Below are 15,980 nucleotides of genomic sequence, written 5' to 3'. Positions count from 1 at the left end.
AAAGAGAAACGTATTATCTTTATAATTGCTATACGTCATCACTAAACGATAAAGTAAAGTAAATGTCCCACTGCTGGGCTAAAACTTTCACTAATTTTGAAAAGAAGGTTTGTAGCTTATTCCACTACGCACTATTTCCACTACGCAACTTCAATGCGGGTTGGTGGATTTTAATCCAATGCAGGTTTCTTCACGATGTTTCCCTTCATCACTATGAGAAATTAAAGGAAATATTAACAAGAAGTCAATGTCGCATGTCATTGAATCGGACGTTTCACGATCGTTTTTGTACGGTAAGTTTGGAGTAAGGTCTACTTTTTTTTAAGAATAATATCAATTAAGCTGTGCTAGAAGTGAAGACGATAATAAACCAAGTAGTCAGAATCAAACTTACGCCCGTATACCATTGAGCTATTGACGCTTTGACTAAACATGTACAAAATACTGCTTATTAAATATAATATTATTATGTACCTGTATGCCATAGAACAATTTGTTCAATATTTTCCTCACCTTGAACGAAACGCAACGTCATATTGATTTTTCTATGTCTCAACAAAGTGAAAATAATGTCTGTAATATAGCACTACAATTTGTATGTATATAAGATCGTTCATACCTGAGGATCTCACATCGATGGATATTATGTTTATATACGTTATACTAATATCATATGTTTTATGTTAAAACAGTAAAATATTTTATATATTGGTTATAAATATCTGTGGAGAATAACACTGGCAGCATACACATCGTAACTGTCAAGGGCTTCTTGAGTGATTTTTATCTGTCAGTACAGCTAATTTGAATTGTTTCTTCGTGGCTTGACGAATTGTCGTTGAATTCGTAGCATTATGATTAATTACTTCTTTTTAATTGATATATCATTTCTGTACTAAATATATATATATATATATATATATTTATAAAATAAAATGTATAATAATTTTAAAGGTAATACCTAAAATAGCTAACGTAGATTAAACTGGAATCGAAATTTTGATTCACATTAATTTATTCAATATAGTTCATTACAGTTCATTACACTTGATAGGCAAAATCATAACTACCATCGGTTTGGAAAAGAAATTAACCAACTTTTTTGCATTATGATAATAAACGACATTGATTAATGATGTTATTAGCAATAAAATAATTACACATCATTTTTCACACACGGCCATCTGATCCCAAACTAAGCAGAGCTTGTACTATGGAAATCAGACAACTGATATACTACATATACTATTTTTCTTTTGTAAATACATACTTATATAGATAATTACACCCAGACTCAGGACAAACAGACATGTTCATGCCCACAAATGTCTGTCCTGGGTGGGAATCGAACCCAAACCTCGGCGTGAAAGGCAAGCAATCCACCAACCACGCCAACCGGCTCGTCTTAGAACAAAAAAAGAACATTGTTTGTCGAGTAAATTTATAATTAGTATATTTTGTTAAGACTCAGAACAATTTCTACGTGCCATTTCGCCACGCTGTTTACATACAAACACTTATGTTCTGTATTCCAAGAGTATTAAACGAACAGATTCAAATGTCACGATTTAGCTGTACTTACCGCTGGTTTACGCATACATACACCCATAAAACTAACCAAAACAAATGATTTCAAGTTAAATAGTGCACTCACACATTTATAAAAATAACTGATAATAATGACTCCAAATTAAAAATATAATAGACAAGTCCAATTTCACATAACTCCAAGTAATCTTTCAACGTGCCATCGTAACAATGATTGTATTGTTCATTTAATTTCAATATATCCTTTTCAGACGTATGTTGCAAATATATTGCTTGCTGTTAATCCATACGAAGATATACCGGATATGTATTCATCAAACACGATAAAAAAATACCAAGGGAGATCATTGGGGGAGCTACCGCCGCATGTTTTCGCTATAGGTATATAATATATATTTATATTAATAACAAATGTCTTGAAATCTTTGCAACTTATTATTCGATAGTATTATTTTCAAATTTCGAACGGGTAAAATAAGATTTTATTCCGTTTTTTTTTTATGATTTACAATGTATGACAAGTTACTTAAAAGAAAATTATTAAATTACTAAACATGAAATTTACGAAAGAAACTAAGCAGACATGTACAATACGATTTGTGGAAAAAAAAACACGTCGTTCAGAAGATTGTCTTAATTTTTTTATATTTTACGAATTTTAATGTATTTTTCTTAATAATGTTACTTAAGTTCAACTAACGAAGCAAAGTTGATTATCGAACTTCGGTAACATTAATTGTTTTGTTTTTTTTTTTTTGAATGGTAATTAGCGATTCACGCTTTATAGGATTATAGACAATGGTTACTATATGATTAAGAACGCTTATTGAATGACTATAATGTATTTTCAAAACAGGCATATAATATAAATCACGTAGCGTTTTTGAGGTATCGCAAAATAGTTTTATATAATCTGTATTTTCATTAGAAAAAAATAATTTTTTTTTTTATAGAATAGGAAGGTGGACGAGCATATGGGCCACCTGATGGTAAGTGGTCACCAAACGCCCTTAGATATTGGCATTGTAAGAAATGTCAACCATCGATTATAGCCAATGCGCCACCAACCTTGGGAACTAAGATTTTATGTCCCTTGTGCCTGTAATTACACTGGCTCACTCACCCTTCAAACCGGAACACAACAATATCAAGTACTGCTGTTTTGCGGTAGAATATCTGATGAGTGGGTGGTACCTACCCAGACGAGCTTGCACAAAACTACCACCAGTATTATATATAGTATATATATATAGTTCTTAATTATATGGCGACCATAATATGATTTTTATTGCTTAAAGCGATAATCAGAACACCCACCAACACCTCGAAAAAGAAAAATATCGAAGATGAGCAATTATACGTTTTTGCAGAAAATAATTTTAGATTTAATCTTTGAATAGTTTGATAATTTTGTTAAATATTTCAGCGGACAAAGCATTCCGTGATATGAAATCACTGAAACAATCACAGTCTATAATAGTATCAGGCGAATCCGGTGCCGGAAAGACCGAGTCGACCAAATATATTCTTAAATATCTGTGTGACTTGTGGGCCAAGGGAGCGGGACCCGTGGAACAAAAGATTTTAGACGGTACGTATGAAAATAATGTATATGAAGAACTCGTTCCCTAGATCCTAAGGATGTACTTTACTATTTTACACTATTTTCTAATAAAACACTTAGATGCCACTGTTTTCCATGCTATATCCATTTTTTTTTCTTGAATGAATGTATGCCGTTGGCCCTATTGGCCTTTACAGCGTCACCGGGCGTTGGGGCGAGTACTAGACTCCGCCTTGAATTTCGAGCCGTCTCGGGCTCTACATGACGTCCATCCTGAGGATGTAGGCTTTATTCAAAAACTTTCTTAACTTATAACAGATAGGAAATCTTGTCATCACGATGTAGAAAATATGACAATTATTTTATACCGCCATCTAGTACACAACGGTGGAATTACGATGTACTTAAAAAGTACTTATATGTATACAGTACGATTTTGGACAAAAGATATGACGTGAATGTTTCATCAAGTGCAGCATCAATTTTGATAACTGATTAAAATTACTTTATATTGACATTTAACTGGAAAATGATGATTCCTTTGACAGCCAATCCGATCCTCGAAGCATTCGGTAATGCGAAGACAACTCGCAACAATAACAGTTCCCGTTTCGGTAAATTTATGGAGGTTCACTTTTCAAACAAATATCAAGTGGTAGGCGGACACATTTCGCATTATCTGCTGGAAAAGTCAAGGATATGCACCCAGAGCGCTGAAGAAAGGAACTACCATGTGTTCTATCTTCTGTGCGCGGGAGCCCCGCCTGAACTACGCGCGGCCTTGAAGATAACCAAGCCTGATGATTATTTGGTAAATATGCTGTCATGACATGAAAGTTCAGTTATTCCGATGTAATTGTATCTAATTACAACTACAATAACAAAACGTGTTCCTAAAGGCACAAGGGACATATCATCTTAGTTCTCAAGGTTAGTGGCGCATACACGTTGTCCATGACCACTTACCATCTGCTGGCCAATTTGCCCGTCCGCTTGTCTATTAAAAGTACAGTATTAGTCAATACATCAAACTGAATTATACATAATAATATATTTACCTTTCAGTATCTCAAGAATGGTTGCACGCAGTATTTTACTTCGATCCAGTCCGAAAAAAAAATTAACGCTAGTCAAAAAAGCAAACAGCAGCAAGCGAAAGGTGGTCTACGAGATCCCATATTAGACGACGTGGAGGACTTTCAGAGATTGCATCAGGTTCGCATCAGTAATCGAATATTTTTTTAGAGGTCATAAGGAACACAAACGCGTCGGTGATTCATGATTTTTACCCGCTAATTAACTCTTTCTCATATTATAAGTTTTCCTATATTTGTTTATCGTTGTCGATCGGGACCGACGTTCACCGACAAAGTTTTCTTTCGCTCCGACCAGGCGCTGTCGAGGGTCGGTCTCTCGGAGGCGGAGAAGAAGTCCGTGTACTCCATAGTGGCGGCCGTGCTGCACCTCGGCAACGTGCAGTTCGAGGAGGAGGGCGGCGCGCGCGGCGGCTGCGGCGTGGCGCCGCACAGCGAGCCCGCGCTGGCCGCCGCCGCCGCGCTGCTGGGCGTCGACCCCGCCGAGCTGCGCATGGCGCTCGTGTCGCGCCTCATGCAGAGCTCGCGGGGGGGCGCCAAGGGCACCGCCATCATGTGAGTTCTCTCACCAGCCGCTCGCGGCCGTGTCGTGTGTGCGTAGCACGCGGGCGTGTCGTGTGTGCGTAGCACGCGGGCGTGTCGTGTGTGCCTAGCACGCGGGCGTGTCGTGTGTGCGTAGCACGCGGGCGTGTCGTGTGTGCGTAGCACGCGGGCGTGTCGTGTGTGCGTAGCACGCGGGCGTGTCGTGTGTGCGTAGCACGCGGGCGTGTCGTGTGTGCGTAGCACGCGGGCGTGTCGTGTGTGCGTAGCACGCGGGCGTGTCGTGTGTGCGTAGCACGCGGGCGTGTCGTGTGTGCGTAGCACGCGGGCGTGTCGTGTGTGCGTAGCACGCGGGCGTGTAGTGTGTGCGTAGCACTCGAGCGTGTCGTGTGTGCGTAGCACGCGGGAGTGTTGCACGGGATGCGTGTGGCTGAGTTTCGTTTTTCGTGTTGTGTCTACAGGGTGCCGCTCAAGACATACGAGGCGTGTAGCGCACGAGATGCGTTGGCCAAGGCGGTGTACAGTCGACTGTTTGACTTTATCGTGCGACGCATCAACGGTAGCATCCCATCCAGCGCTTCCGCATATTACATCGGTGTGCTCGATATCGCCGGATTTGGTAAGCGCGCAAAATTCCTCTTGATTCATTATGCGAATGTAAATCCCATTACTTATGCCAATTTCTTTTTTTCTGTGCAACTATTTATGTAATAACTGTTTGTTATATCGTTTTGTCTATTAAGTAAATAAGCTCAACCTATACCAATAACTGATCACATTATATTTGTTTCTTAGTTACATCCTCCAAATATCTAATACTTTTAATATAATAACTACTATTCAAACACTAATATCCTGCATTATTCCGTTTTATCCAGAGTATTTTCAGATGAACAGCTTCGAGCAGTTCTGTATCAACTACTGCAACGAGAAGTTACAGCAGTTCTTTAACGAACGTATTTTAAAGAACGAACAGGAATTATATAAGCGAGAAGGTTTAAACGTGCCTGAAATCAGATTTGTTGATAACCAGGATTGCATTGGTAAATATTTTCATATAGTTAACATATTATTTACACAGCCACCATTTCGACTTAAGCTGTCATATCAAAACGTAATAAACAATAAAAACTTAAAACGTTGTAAAATACATGTTTCTTTATAAACAATGAAGTATACATACAGCCAAATCTCATCGGAGACGCTGATGCGTTTATCCACTATAAATTTATGATTACCGTCAGCAGATAAATAAATAGACATATATTTTGATATATTTATTTTTATAGGTACTTAATATTAAAAATATTCAATGTAATTTAAATACTGATATTTATATAAATAATTTATGTTATTGATAATTCGTTCTGATGATGATATATACGCCGTCTCCGCCTTGAAATTATTTTTCCTCTTCAATAGTAAGTAAACAAACAGTAATGTTTGTCTTATGGAGAACGATTCCTCTACTCGTAAAACAAACAATTTTTTCTCAGACATTGTCATTGTAGCATTCATATTATGTGTTATTTTATTTCGACGTAAGTTTTCACTGACACACGTATTTTATTATAAACTAATTAGTAAGAAATTAATAATAAACAAAATGACACTTCTAACGCTACTTGTGTGAGAAGTCGAGGTATAGCTAGGGCGAACTGGTTTATTTCTTTTATTCTTTTTAATTTTTTTTTTTTAACTTTTTGTTAGTGCGTAGGCCTGCTTAGTTAGGTATCACCTACCAAACCAGGTCGAGCCGATAAAAAATTACTGGTTATAGAATAGGAAGGTGGACGAGCATATGGGCCACCTGATGGTAAGTGGTCACCAAACGCCCTTAGACATTGGCATTGTAAGAAATGTCAACCATTGCTTATAGCCAATGCGCCACCAACCTTGGGAACTAAGATTTTATGTCCCTTGTGCCTGTAATTACACTGGCTCACTCACCCTTCAAACCGGAACACAACAATATCAAGTATTGCTGTTTTGCGGTAGAATATCTGATGAGTGGGTGGTACCTACCCAGACGGGCTTGCACAAAGCCCTACCACCAGTAAAGTAAGGTTCTGAGTAGCAGCCCAGACTGTTGATCCTGCGCTTGGACTCTTTCCGCTCATGTCGGATTTACCGTCAGTTTAAAGAGCGCACCTGCGTTTGCGCACACATTCGTGCACTGTAATATGTCCTGCGCAGTTGACTAGACCTTTGAAATTGGCCGCCGTGGTCGAGATCAGTTAGGAGGACATCATTTTATCGCCAAGGAGCAGTACTTAGTATTATTAAATTCCTGAATTTCAAAATCCGTTGCAATCAAAGGAAAGCTCTTATAAAGGTAATATTCGTTGTCATTACTTATTACATTTTCCAGATCTCATTGAAAGCAAGAATCACGGTGTCTTCCATATTCTTGATGAAGAATCTAAATTACCAAAACCAGAATACGGGCATTTCACAAACTCCGTGCATAAGGAACTCGGAGGCGGTAATGCGAAGTAAGTTATAAAAGAAGCGACAAAGTGAATCTATTTATTGAGCACATAACTGCCGCGTAATAATACACCCATACAGTGGTGAAATTTTACACTTCGCCGATCCAAAATATGGCGAAATATGTAATGGGATACGGGCAAGTAAAATATTAGATGACGATTTTTTATTATCAATTATATTAATTTATAACATATGCGTCATTGAAACGTTTTTGTAATTTACTGGGAATATTTTTAGATATGGCCCATTGGTTAGAACGCGTGAATCTTAACCGATGATCGTGGGTTCAAACCCGGGCAAGCACCACTGAATTTTCATGTGCTTAATTGTGTTTATAATTCATCTTGTGCTTGACGGTGAAGGAAAACATCGTGAGGAAACCTGCATGTGTCAAATTTCACTGAAATTCTGCCACATGTGTATTCCACCAATACGCATTGGAGCAGCGTGGTGGAATAAGCTCCAAACTTTCTCCTCAAAAAAAGGAGAGGAGGCCTTAGCCGAGCAGTTGGACATTCACAGGCTGTTACTGTATTTTTAGATATAAATTAAAACTTTTTTAATGTGGAAATCACATTGAACGAGCTCGCTTTCCCTGGCAATTGTCCTTAAATACCAACCCCCCCCCCAGCTGCCGCCTGCAGCTGCCGCGCGCGTCCCGCCTGAAGGCGCACCGCACGCTGCGCGACCACGAGGGCTTCCTGCTGCGGCACTTCGCCGGCGCCGTCTGCTACAACACGGTAAGTGCGGTTCGCTCCATCCTTACGCTAAATTCTCCCTTAAAAAATACTGCTGGATTTATTGTCAGTTATGCCTTTAAACCTGTAGTAGTGATGCATGACATTTTCGGAAAAGTCTGCTTTAATAGACGTATTTCGTTTTCGATTCATCGGTCACCAGAGTCAATTCATTGAGAAGAACAACGACGCTCTTCACGCTTCGCTGGAATTCCTCGTCCAGGAGTCGAACAACACGTTGGTCCAGCAATTGTTCGAAACGTCGGATAACAACAACGCCAAAGGGAAATTGAACTTTATATCGGTTGGCGCTAAGTTCCAAACTCAGTTGTCTCAGCTCATGGATAAATTAAAGGAAAATGTAAGTTAATTTTTATCTAAAACTATTAATAAATACCAGTTTCCGCTCTCGACTTTTTATAAAGACAATCTCGTTAATTTCTCATTGCTGCCATAGGCCAGAATTGGGGACGTTAATTGAAGACATGTGGAAAAAAAGTGTCATGAAACAAAATGATGATTTCAAGTAATTGGCAGTGTATAATGGCGTATATTACTACTCAGTAGCGATAGATGGCGTTGATTGAATCTGTCACATTTCTGAATCGCGCTGTCTAGATTCGCTACTGATATTACATAATGTTAAAGATCATCAATTTTGTTATTATAGTTGTGTGAACAGTAAAAAGCTCTTCCTTAGTTTCATTTACCATTTGATCACCCGAAATAGGTTTATTGTAAACAGGCAGTTTTATGTTTGTATGTTAATTACATTTTTGTACATAGCCCATTCATTTATTACGTTTAACTCTTAAAGATATAAAATGTTAGAGGTGAAGGCTGTTATTTATTTAATTTGTTTTTTATGGTTGTCGTACGACACCACTAGTTATGTCATCAAACATAACACAATTAATAACAATAAAACATGGAACAAGCTTGAACTTTTTACCTGACTACAAGTGTCAGTAATTGTTTTCTGGGACAATTAAATCTGTTAATCGTTTGAAACCTTCTGGAATTTTCCAAAAACAACAATGAGTAAAGAAACTTTTCTTCAAAAGGGCACAAACTTCATCCGTTGCATCAAGCCCAATTCTCGTATGGTGGGGAAGCAGATCGAAGGTTCGCTGGTCCTCACGCAGTTGCAGTGCAGTGGAACTATCGCAGTACTGGCGTTGATGGAGCACGGCTTCCCTTCGAGAGCTCCATTCGCAGATTTACATAATATGTACAGCTCCTATTTGCCGCCAAAGTTGCAGAATTTATCACCTAAAGTATTTTGCCAGGTAAGTGCAGTATTTATATTCCTGCGAGGTTTATTTCGTATTAATATTATTTTTTCTCCTGGACTTTATCTCATGCTCATGTTCGGTCAGGTACACCAATGCGCTCATATATATCTATAGTCTCCGGACGCTGTCGACACGTAAACCGTTCGCTTCCCGCAGGCGATAGTGCACAGCTTCGGCCTGTCCGACAAGGACTACAAGTTCGGCGTGACGCGCGTGTTCTTCCGGCCCGGCAAGTACTCCGAGTTCGACGCCATCATGCGCTCCGACCCCGAGAGCCTCCGGGCGATCGTCGACTCCGTGCTCGCCTGGCTCGTCAAGTCGCGCTGGAGGAGGGGCATCTTCTCCGTGCTGTCCATCGTGAAACGTGAGTGCCCCGCCCCCCGCCGCCGGCGCCCCCGGGCCGCGCTCACCCGTCCGCTCTGCCGCAGTGAAGCACAAGCTGGCGCACCGGCGGCGCTGCCTCGTGACGCTGCAGCGCTGCGTGCGCGGCCACCTGGCGCGGCGCCGCCACCGGCCGCGCCTGCGCGGGCTGGCCAAGCTGCGCGCGCTGGAGGAGCGCCTGGCGGCCGTGCGCGGCGCCGCCGAGCAGCTGCGCGCCGGCCGCGAGCGCGCGCGGGGCCTGCTCGCCGCCGCCGCCGCGCGCCTGGCGGGCGCCGCGCGGGACATCAAGGTGGGGCCGGCCGCCCGCGGGGGGGGGGGAGTTGCGGCGGCTCTATCTAAATGCTTTTGTTTTTAGACCAACGAAAACATAACCAGTGAGGAGATCGAGAGCACGTACGCGGCGCTGACGAAGGAGATCGAGTCGCAGATGGCCGACCTCCAGAAGGCGATGATCGACCAGAAGAATAGGTAACGTGGGCGACCACCTCTCCTGCACATTTCTGCCCGACTTGATAGATTTTGAAAAGTTTTAGTAAAAGTACCAGTGCCCCTATTTCCTACTCGAGCTTGTAGATATTAGTACCGACTCAATTTTAAACAATTAGCTACATTTCCTCTAGTAAAATGTACCTTATAAGTAAGTATATCTTAAAAATCATAAACGGACGATTGGTGCGGTTGATAGATACTTGCCTTTCACGCCGAAGATTGTGGGTTCGATTCCCACCTAGGACAGATATTTGTGTGCATGAACGTGTCTGTTTGTCGTGAATCTGGGTGTAATTATCTGTAAATACGTAGTATATCAGTTGTCTGGTTTCCATAGTACTAGCTCTGCTTAGTTTGGGATCAGATGGCCGTGTGTGAATAATATGCCATAAAACATAAATAAAAAGAAAATAAAATACAAAATACTATCCATTTACCATTTTGCTCATAATTTTGAATGCATAGGTTAACTAAAGGTGAATGTCAACAAGTCAAGTAAAATTTCTTTTGTAGAGAAGAACAGGAGAGGCTGCGCAAGATTGAGGAGGAGATGCGAGCGGCGGAAGAGGCCAAGCGACAAGAGCAAGAAAGGATCAGGCAGGAGGAGGAAAATCGTAGACTGTGAGATTTTTATTATCATCATCCCTTACCGTTATTCTATTTATAAAGTCGAAACAGTATGTATTTTTTTTTCATTCGACTCTTATGTCATACACTCACTTAGTTTCATCAACAATCATACTTGGTAAGTTATTATATTCTTCAAGGGAATCGTACAAAAGTTATCGTGGTTCAGTTTTTTTTCTTCTACACTTTAACTTTCAACTAAAATTTTATTTTAATTTATTCGTGTAAGTAAAGGTGCTACATAATTAATAATGTAAATTAGCTTTAATAAATCGTAAGGTCAATTTGCACGGGAGCTAAAACGTGGGGTTAAGGCTCACTGTGAAAATCGGTGAAACACCTTTGTAAGTATCCTCCCTGTCGCGCAGCAAAGCGGAGATGGAGGCGCGGCGCAAGGCGGAGGAGGCGGAGCGCGTGCGCAGCGACGAGCGGGACCGCGCCGCCGCGCTCGCGCTGCAGCGGCAGGCGGAGCAGGCCGCGCGGGACGACCTGGCCGACCGCGACCGGTGAGCACCGCCGCACATACGGCGCACTAGGCGACACGCGCACCCGCGCGGGACGGCGACACATACTCTAGCGCACTAGGCGACACGCGCACCCGCGCGGGACGGCGACACATACTCTAGCGCACTAGGCGACACGCGCACCCGCGCGGGACGGCGACACATACTCTAGCGCACTAGGCGACATGCGCCTAGCGCACTAGGCGACACATACTCTAGCGCACTAGGCGACATGCGCCTAGCGCACTAGGCGACACATACTCTAGCGCACTAGGCGACACGCGCACCCGCGCGGGACGGCGACACATACTCTAGCGCACTAGGCGACACGCGCACCCGCGCGGGACGGCGACACATACTCTAGCGCACTAGGCGACATGCGCCTAGCGCACTAGGCGACACATACTCTAGCGCACTAGGCGACATGCGCCTAGCGCAGTAGGCGACACATACTCTAGCGCACTAGGCGACACGCGCACCCGCGCGGGACGGCGACACATACTCTAGCGCACTAGGCGACATGCGCCTAGCGCACTAGGCGACACATACTCTAGCGCACTAGGCGACATGCGCCTAGCGCACTAGGCGACACATACTCTAGCGCACTAGGCGATATGCGCCTAGCGCACTAGGCGACACATACTCTAGCGCACTAGGCGATATGCGCCTAGCGCACTAGGCGACACATACTCTAGCGCACTAGGCGACATGCGCCTAGCGCACTAGGCGACACATACTCTAGCGCACTAGGCGACATGCGCCTAGTGCACTAGGCGATATGCGCCTAGCGCACTAGGCGACACATACTCTAGCGCACTAGGCGACATGCGCCTAGCGCACTAGGCGACACATACTCTAGCGCACTAGGCGACACGCGCACCAGCGCACTAGGTGACACATACTCTAGCGCACTAGACGACACGCGCACCCGCGTATGACGCGACACTTATACTAGCGAACTAGACGACACGCGCACCAGCGCACTAGGTGACACATACTCTAGCGCACTAAACGACATGTGCCTAGCGCACTAGGCGACACATACGCTAGCGCGCTAGACGACACGCGCACCAGCGCACTAGCGCACTAGGTGACACATACTCTAGCGCACTAGACGACATGGTCCTAGCGCACTAGGCGACACATACTCTAGCGCACTAGACGACACGCGCAACAGCGCACTAGGCGACACTCAACACCCACACGAGCGTATTAAACAATACCCACAGCAGAGCGCACCGCTCTAAGGAACAGTCCCTGCAGCATATTAAACAACATATCCGACCACAGAGAACACAAAGCTCAAGAACTCAATTCAAGAAAAATATTAGTTTACCAAATTAGAACAGCAGTAGCCCAAAATATACCAAAATATAAAACAGAAATAAAGATTTTTAAGTATAAAGTGTATAAAGACTGAAACAAGTTATGAAAAGAAAACACTCGTGTTTAAATAATGCTACTCTGTTTATAGATTGGAACAAGAGCGTAGAGACCACGAGATGGCGGTACGACTGGCGAAGGAGACCAACGGACATGTGGAGGGGTCTCCACCGCAACTCCGGAGGTAACCGAGTTTTATATATAATGTTCAATATCTATTCACTAGAAATTTCTGCGTGTTCTATTTCTAGAGATAAATTTAAATTAAAAAAATCTCTTAATAATTATAATAAGACTACACACATACTATCTATATACGTATATACTGCCTCATTGGTCTAGTGGCTTGATATAAGGCCGCAGACCCGGAGGTCCTGGGTTCAATTCCCAGGTCGGGCCAATAAAAAGTTATTGGGTTTTTCTGTCAGAAAATTCTCAGTAGCAGCCCGGAGTGTGGAAGTTGGAAGTGTGTACACTCCCGTGCCTCGGAAAGCACGTAAAGCCGTTGGTCCTGCGCCTGAACTCTTTCCGGTCGTGTCGGATTGCCGTCCCATCGGATTATGAGAGTTAGGGAATAGAGAGTGCACCTGTGTTTGCGCACACACTTGTGCACTATAATATCTCCTGCGTAGTTGGCTAATCTCTCTTGAGATTGGCCGCAATGGCCGAAATCGGTCTGGAGGACATTATTATATACGTATATACGTAATATCTACTCGTCAAACCAAATGGCACTAATAATAATGGAGGGCTGACTAGGAGATATTAAAGAGTTCCACTATCCTCACCATCTGCTTGATGATACATATTATATTTACAAGGTTTTGAAATCGAAAATACAGCTAAAATTTAAAAATCAACAAATTCTTTATCTGCAGAATGGGATTTAAAATGGCATCCACTCTATTCACCTCTCGCTCGCACACTATTTTTGTGTATTATCGACGTGTAATAGACTAAGACCCTAGGGCGCCCAGACCTTACTTATTTTCTGATGGACAAAATATGTACAAAAGAAGTATTACTGTTTATAGTTAACGTATATATATACCCGCTAGCTTGGGCCGACGGTCAATTTTTTTTTTTTTTTTATAGAATAGGAAGGTGGACGAGCATATGGGCCACCTGATGGTAAGTGGTCACCAAACGCCCTTAGACATTGGCATTGTAAGAAATGTCAACCATCGCTTATAGCCAATGCGCCACCAACCTTGGGAACTAAGATTTTATGCCCCTTGTGCCTGTAATTACACTGGCTCACTCACCCTTCAAACCGGAACACAACAATATCAAGTACTGCTGTTTTGCGGTAGAATATCTGATGAGTGGGTGGTACCTACCCAGACGAGCTTGCACAAAGCCCTACCACCAGTGAAATTCTCAGGTAGCATGCTAGGTACGGAAAAATTGTGCTCACTTTACTTGTATACATATACAGTCTGAGGACTGATTCTTACGTATATTGTAGGAATATTGTAAACAATTCGAAATTACTGCCAGACACTTTAAATATCGAAAGCATAAAACACAACCTAACTTACAGTCTGAGATTTGATTTTTATCTATGATATTTAGGGGGCTGTTTAAATATATTTTGTAAGTTGCCAGACCAATCGTATCGGCCGAACATCCCCTAAGCGTATTTAAAGTGCCGCCGTAAGAGCGAAAGGCCATTATACGTGCGCTCGAGTGTGAGCGAGATAAATATACATATATGTATAGCGCGCGTATTATTTAGTTCAATTTAGTGTTTGGTCGAGTATGTTTAGCGGTATTGTTATTTTGATTTCATCGTTTGTGATTAAATTAAAAATATTTGCTCTGTTTTAAAAATTATCATGGCAGAGTAAGCTGGCGGGTATGTATACATTAGTGAATGTACGGGCTAATACTACTCTATTGTACATTTTTTTTATAGAATAGGAAGGCGGACGAGCATATGGGCCACCTGATGGTAAGTGGTCACCAACGCCCTTAGAAATTGGCATTGTAAGAAATGTTAACCAACGCTTACGTCACCAATGCGCCACCAACCTTGGGAACTAAGATGTTATGTCCCTTGTGCCTGTAATTACACTGGCTCCCTCACCCTTCAAATCGGAACACAACAATACCAAGTACTGCTGTTTTGCGGTAGAATGTCTGATGAGTGGGTGGTACCCACCCAGACGAGCTTGCACAAAGCTCTACCATCAGTGAATATATTTTGTCCATCAGAAAATAAGTAAGGTCTGGGGGCCCTGGCATCTTGGGTTATAAGCGCGAAATGCATAGAGGCGACGTTATTCAGCATATTGCCAAGCTTGTTATAAATTGTCTCCTCAGAGAAAAGAACATGAATTATTATAAAAGTTATAAGTTTTATTATCTTTTATCTGCCGTACATCGAAATAAAATATTTTACTATGTTATAATACTGTACCATACATTTTAAACGTTATTTTTACAAACAATACCATTGAAATAATTAAATGTAATATAATAATTTTAAGATGAAGATAAATAACGCTCTCGTATATATTTTGATTCAATATATCAATAGTTTGTTTTTTTTTTTGTCTTGTAGCTCATATAGAAAATTATAATATGTATGGGTGCGTTATGTCATATCGAATTCTTTTGTCGAAGAAAACAAAAAAATATTAATATCAACAGATTAAATATCATACGACAATCGAATACGATATGAAATTATATTATAACGTATATAAAGTTATATATTACGTGCAAATGTATTAAATATAAGTCCACAAGTTTCGCATATCTTCTTGTACATAGCTTGTACACGGTACAGTAATGTTGTATGTTTGCACAGTTTCCCAACAATGGACTCAGTGAACGGAGAAAATAGATTGAACAGGTACCAAGTGAATGATAAATGTTAAAATTAAAAAAAAAAAAAAGTTTTACCCTTCGCACGCTGCCTCGTTTCCTCTTTTAATATATTTGTGAATGATACGGAACCAGACAAAATAGACAAAGCGATTCATTCGCTTTAAATTTTTTTTATTAATCATCTGTGATAAAAACTACAGTAGTTTAAAATCAATGATCGGACACCATAAAAAGCTTATTACATCAAAAATACTACACGTGTGCGTATTATGACTTGAAAAAAAAAATTAAAAATAAACGTATATATTGAAAGAGGAAACATTAACAAAACTAACTTCTAACACTACGGCTATCGCTTCCTATTTCTATTTGCACGTTGTTTTAATTTTTAATAACGTAATGTCATTCTAATAAAAATACAAAATTAACATTGTTACACAATTAAATTTTTTCAGTAAAGTGCTACCTAACCCTCTTTGGGTTTTGTACTA

General features: G+C 41.4%; 1 protein-coding gene across 2 annotated transcripts in view; it reads left to right on the top strand.

Annotated features, from left to right (window-relative positions):
* The window catches only part of LOC126768872 (myosin heavy chain 95F), a 51,885-nt gene that overhangs the window by 31,545 nt on the left and 4,360 nt on the right, over positions 1-15,980 (top strand). The window contains exons 4-21 of one of the 2 annotated variants that reach the window (XM_050487250.1): positions 1,800-1,929; positions 2,975-3,139; positions 3,661-3,923; positions 4,178-4,327; positions 4,505-4,761; positions 5,208-5,365; positions 5,625-5,789; positions 7,118-7,241; positions 7,871-7,979; positions 8,140-8,337; positions 9,041-9,265; positions 9,428-9,635; positions 9,700-9,941; positions 10,008-10,120; positions 10,655-10,762; positions 11,137-11,274; positions 12,746-12,838; positions 15,470-15,514. In XM_050487250.1, the coding sequence (XP_050343207.1) occupies positions 1,800-1,929; positions 2,975-3,139; positions 3,661-3,923; positions 4,178-4,327; positions 4,505-4,761; positions 5,208-5,365; positions 5,625-5,789; positions 7,118-7,241; positions 7,871-7,979; positions 8,140-8,337; positions 9,041-9,265; positions 9,428-9,635; positions 9,700-9,941; positions 10,008-10,120; positions 10,655-10,762; positions 11,137-11,274; positions 12,746-12,838; positions 15,470-15,514 (2,891 nt within the window). The remainder of the gene's footprint in view (positions 1-1,799; positions 1,930-2,974; positions 3,140-3,660; positions 3,924-4,177; positions 4,328-4,504; positions 4,762-5,207; positions 5,366-5,624; positions 5,790-7,117; positions 7,242-7,870; positions 7,980-8,139; positions 8,338-9,040; positions 9,266-9,427; positions 9,636-9,699; positions 9,942-10,007; positions 10,121-10,654; positions 10,763-11,136; positions 11,275-12,745; positions 12,839-15,469; positions 15,515-15,980) is intronic. The other variant, XM_050487251.1, reaches the window with a different exon arrangement.

Source organism: Nymphalis io, chromosome 6 (assembly GCF_905147045.1).
Source record: "Nymphalis io chromosome 6, ilAglIoxx1.1, whole genome shotgun sequence".
Classification (NCBI taxonomy): Eukaryota; Metazoa; Arthropoda; class Insecta; order Lepidoptera; family Nymphalidae; genus Nymphalis; species Nymphalis io.
This window is presented reverse-complemented; position numbering and strand designations above follow the sequence as displayed.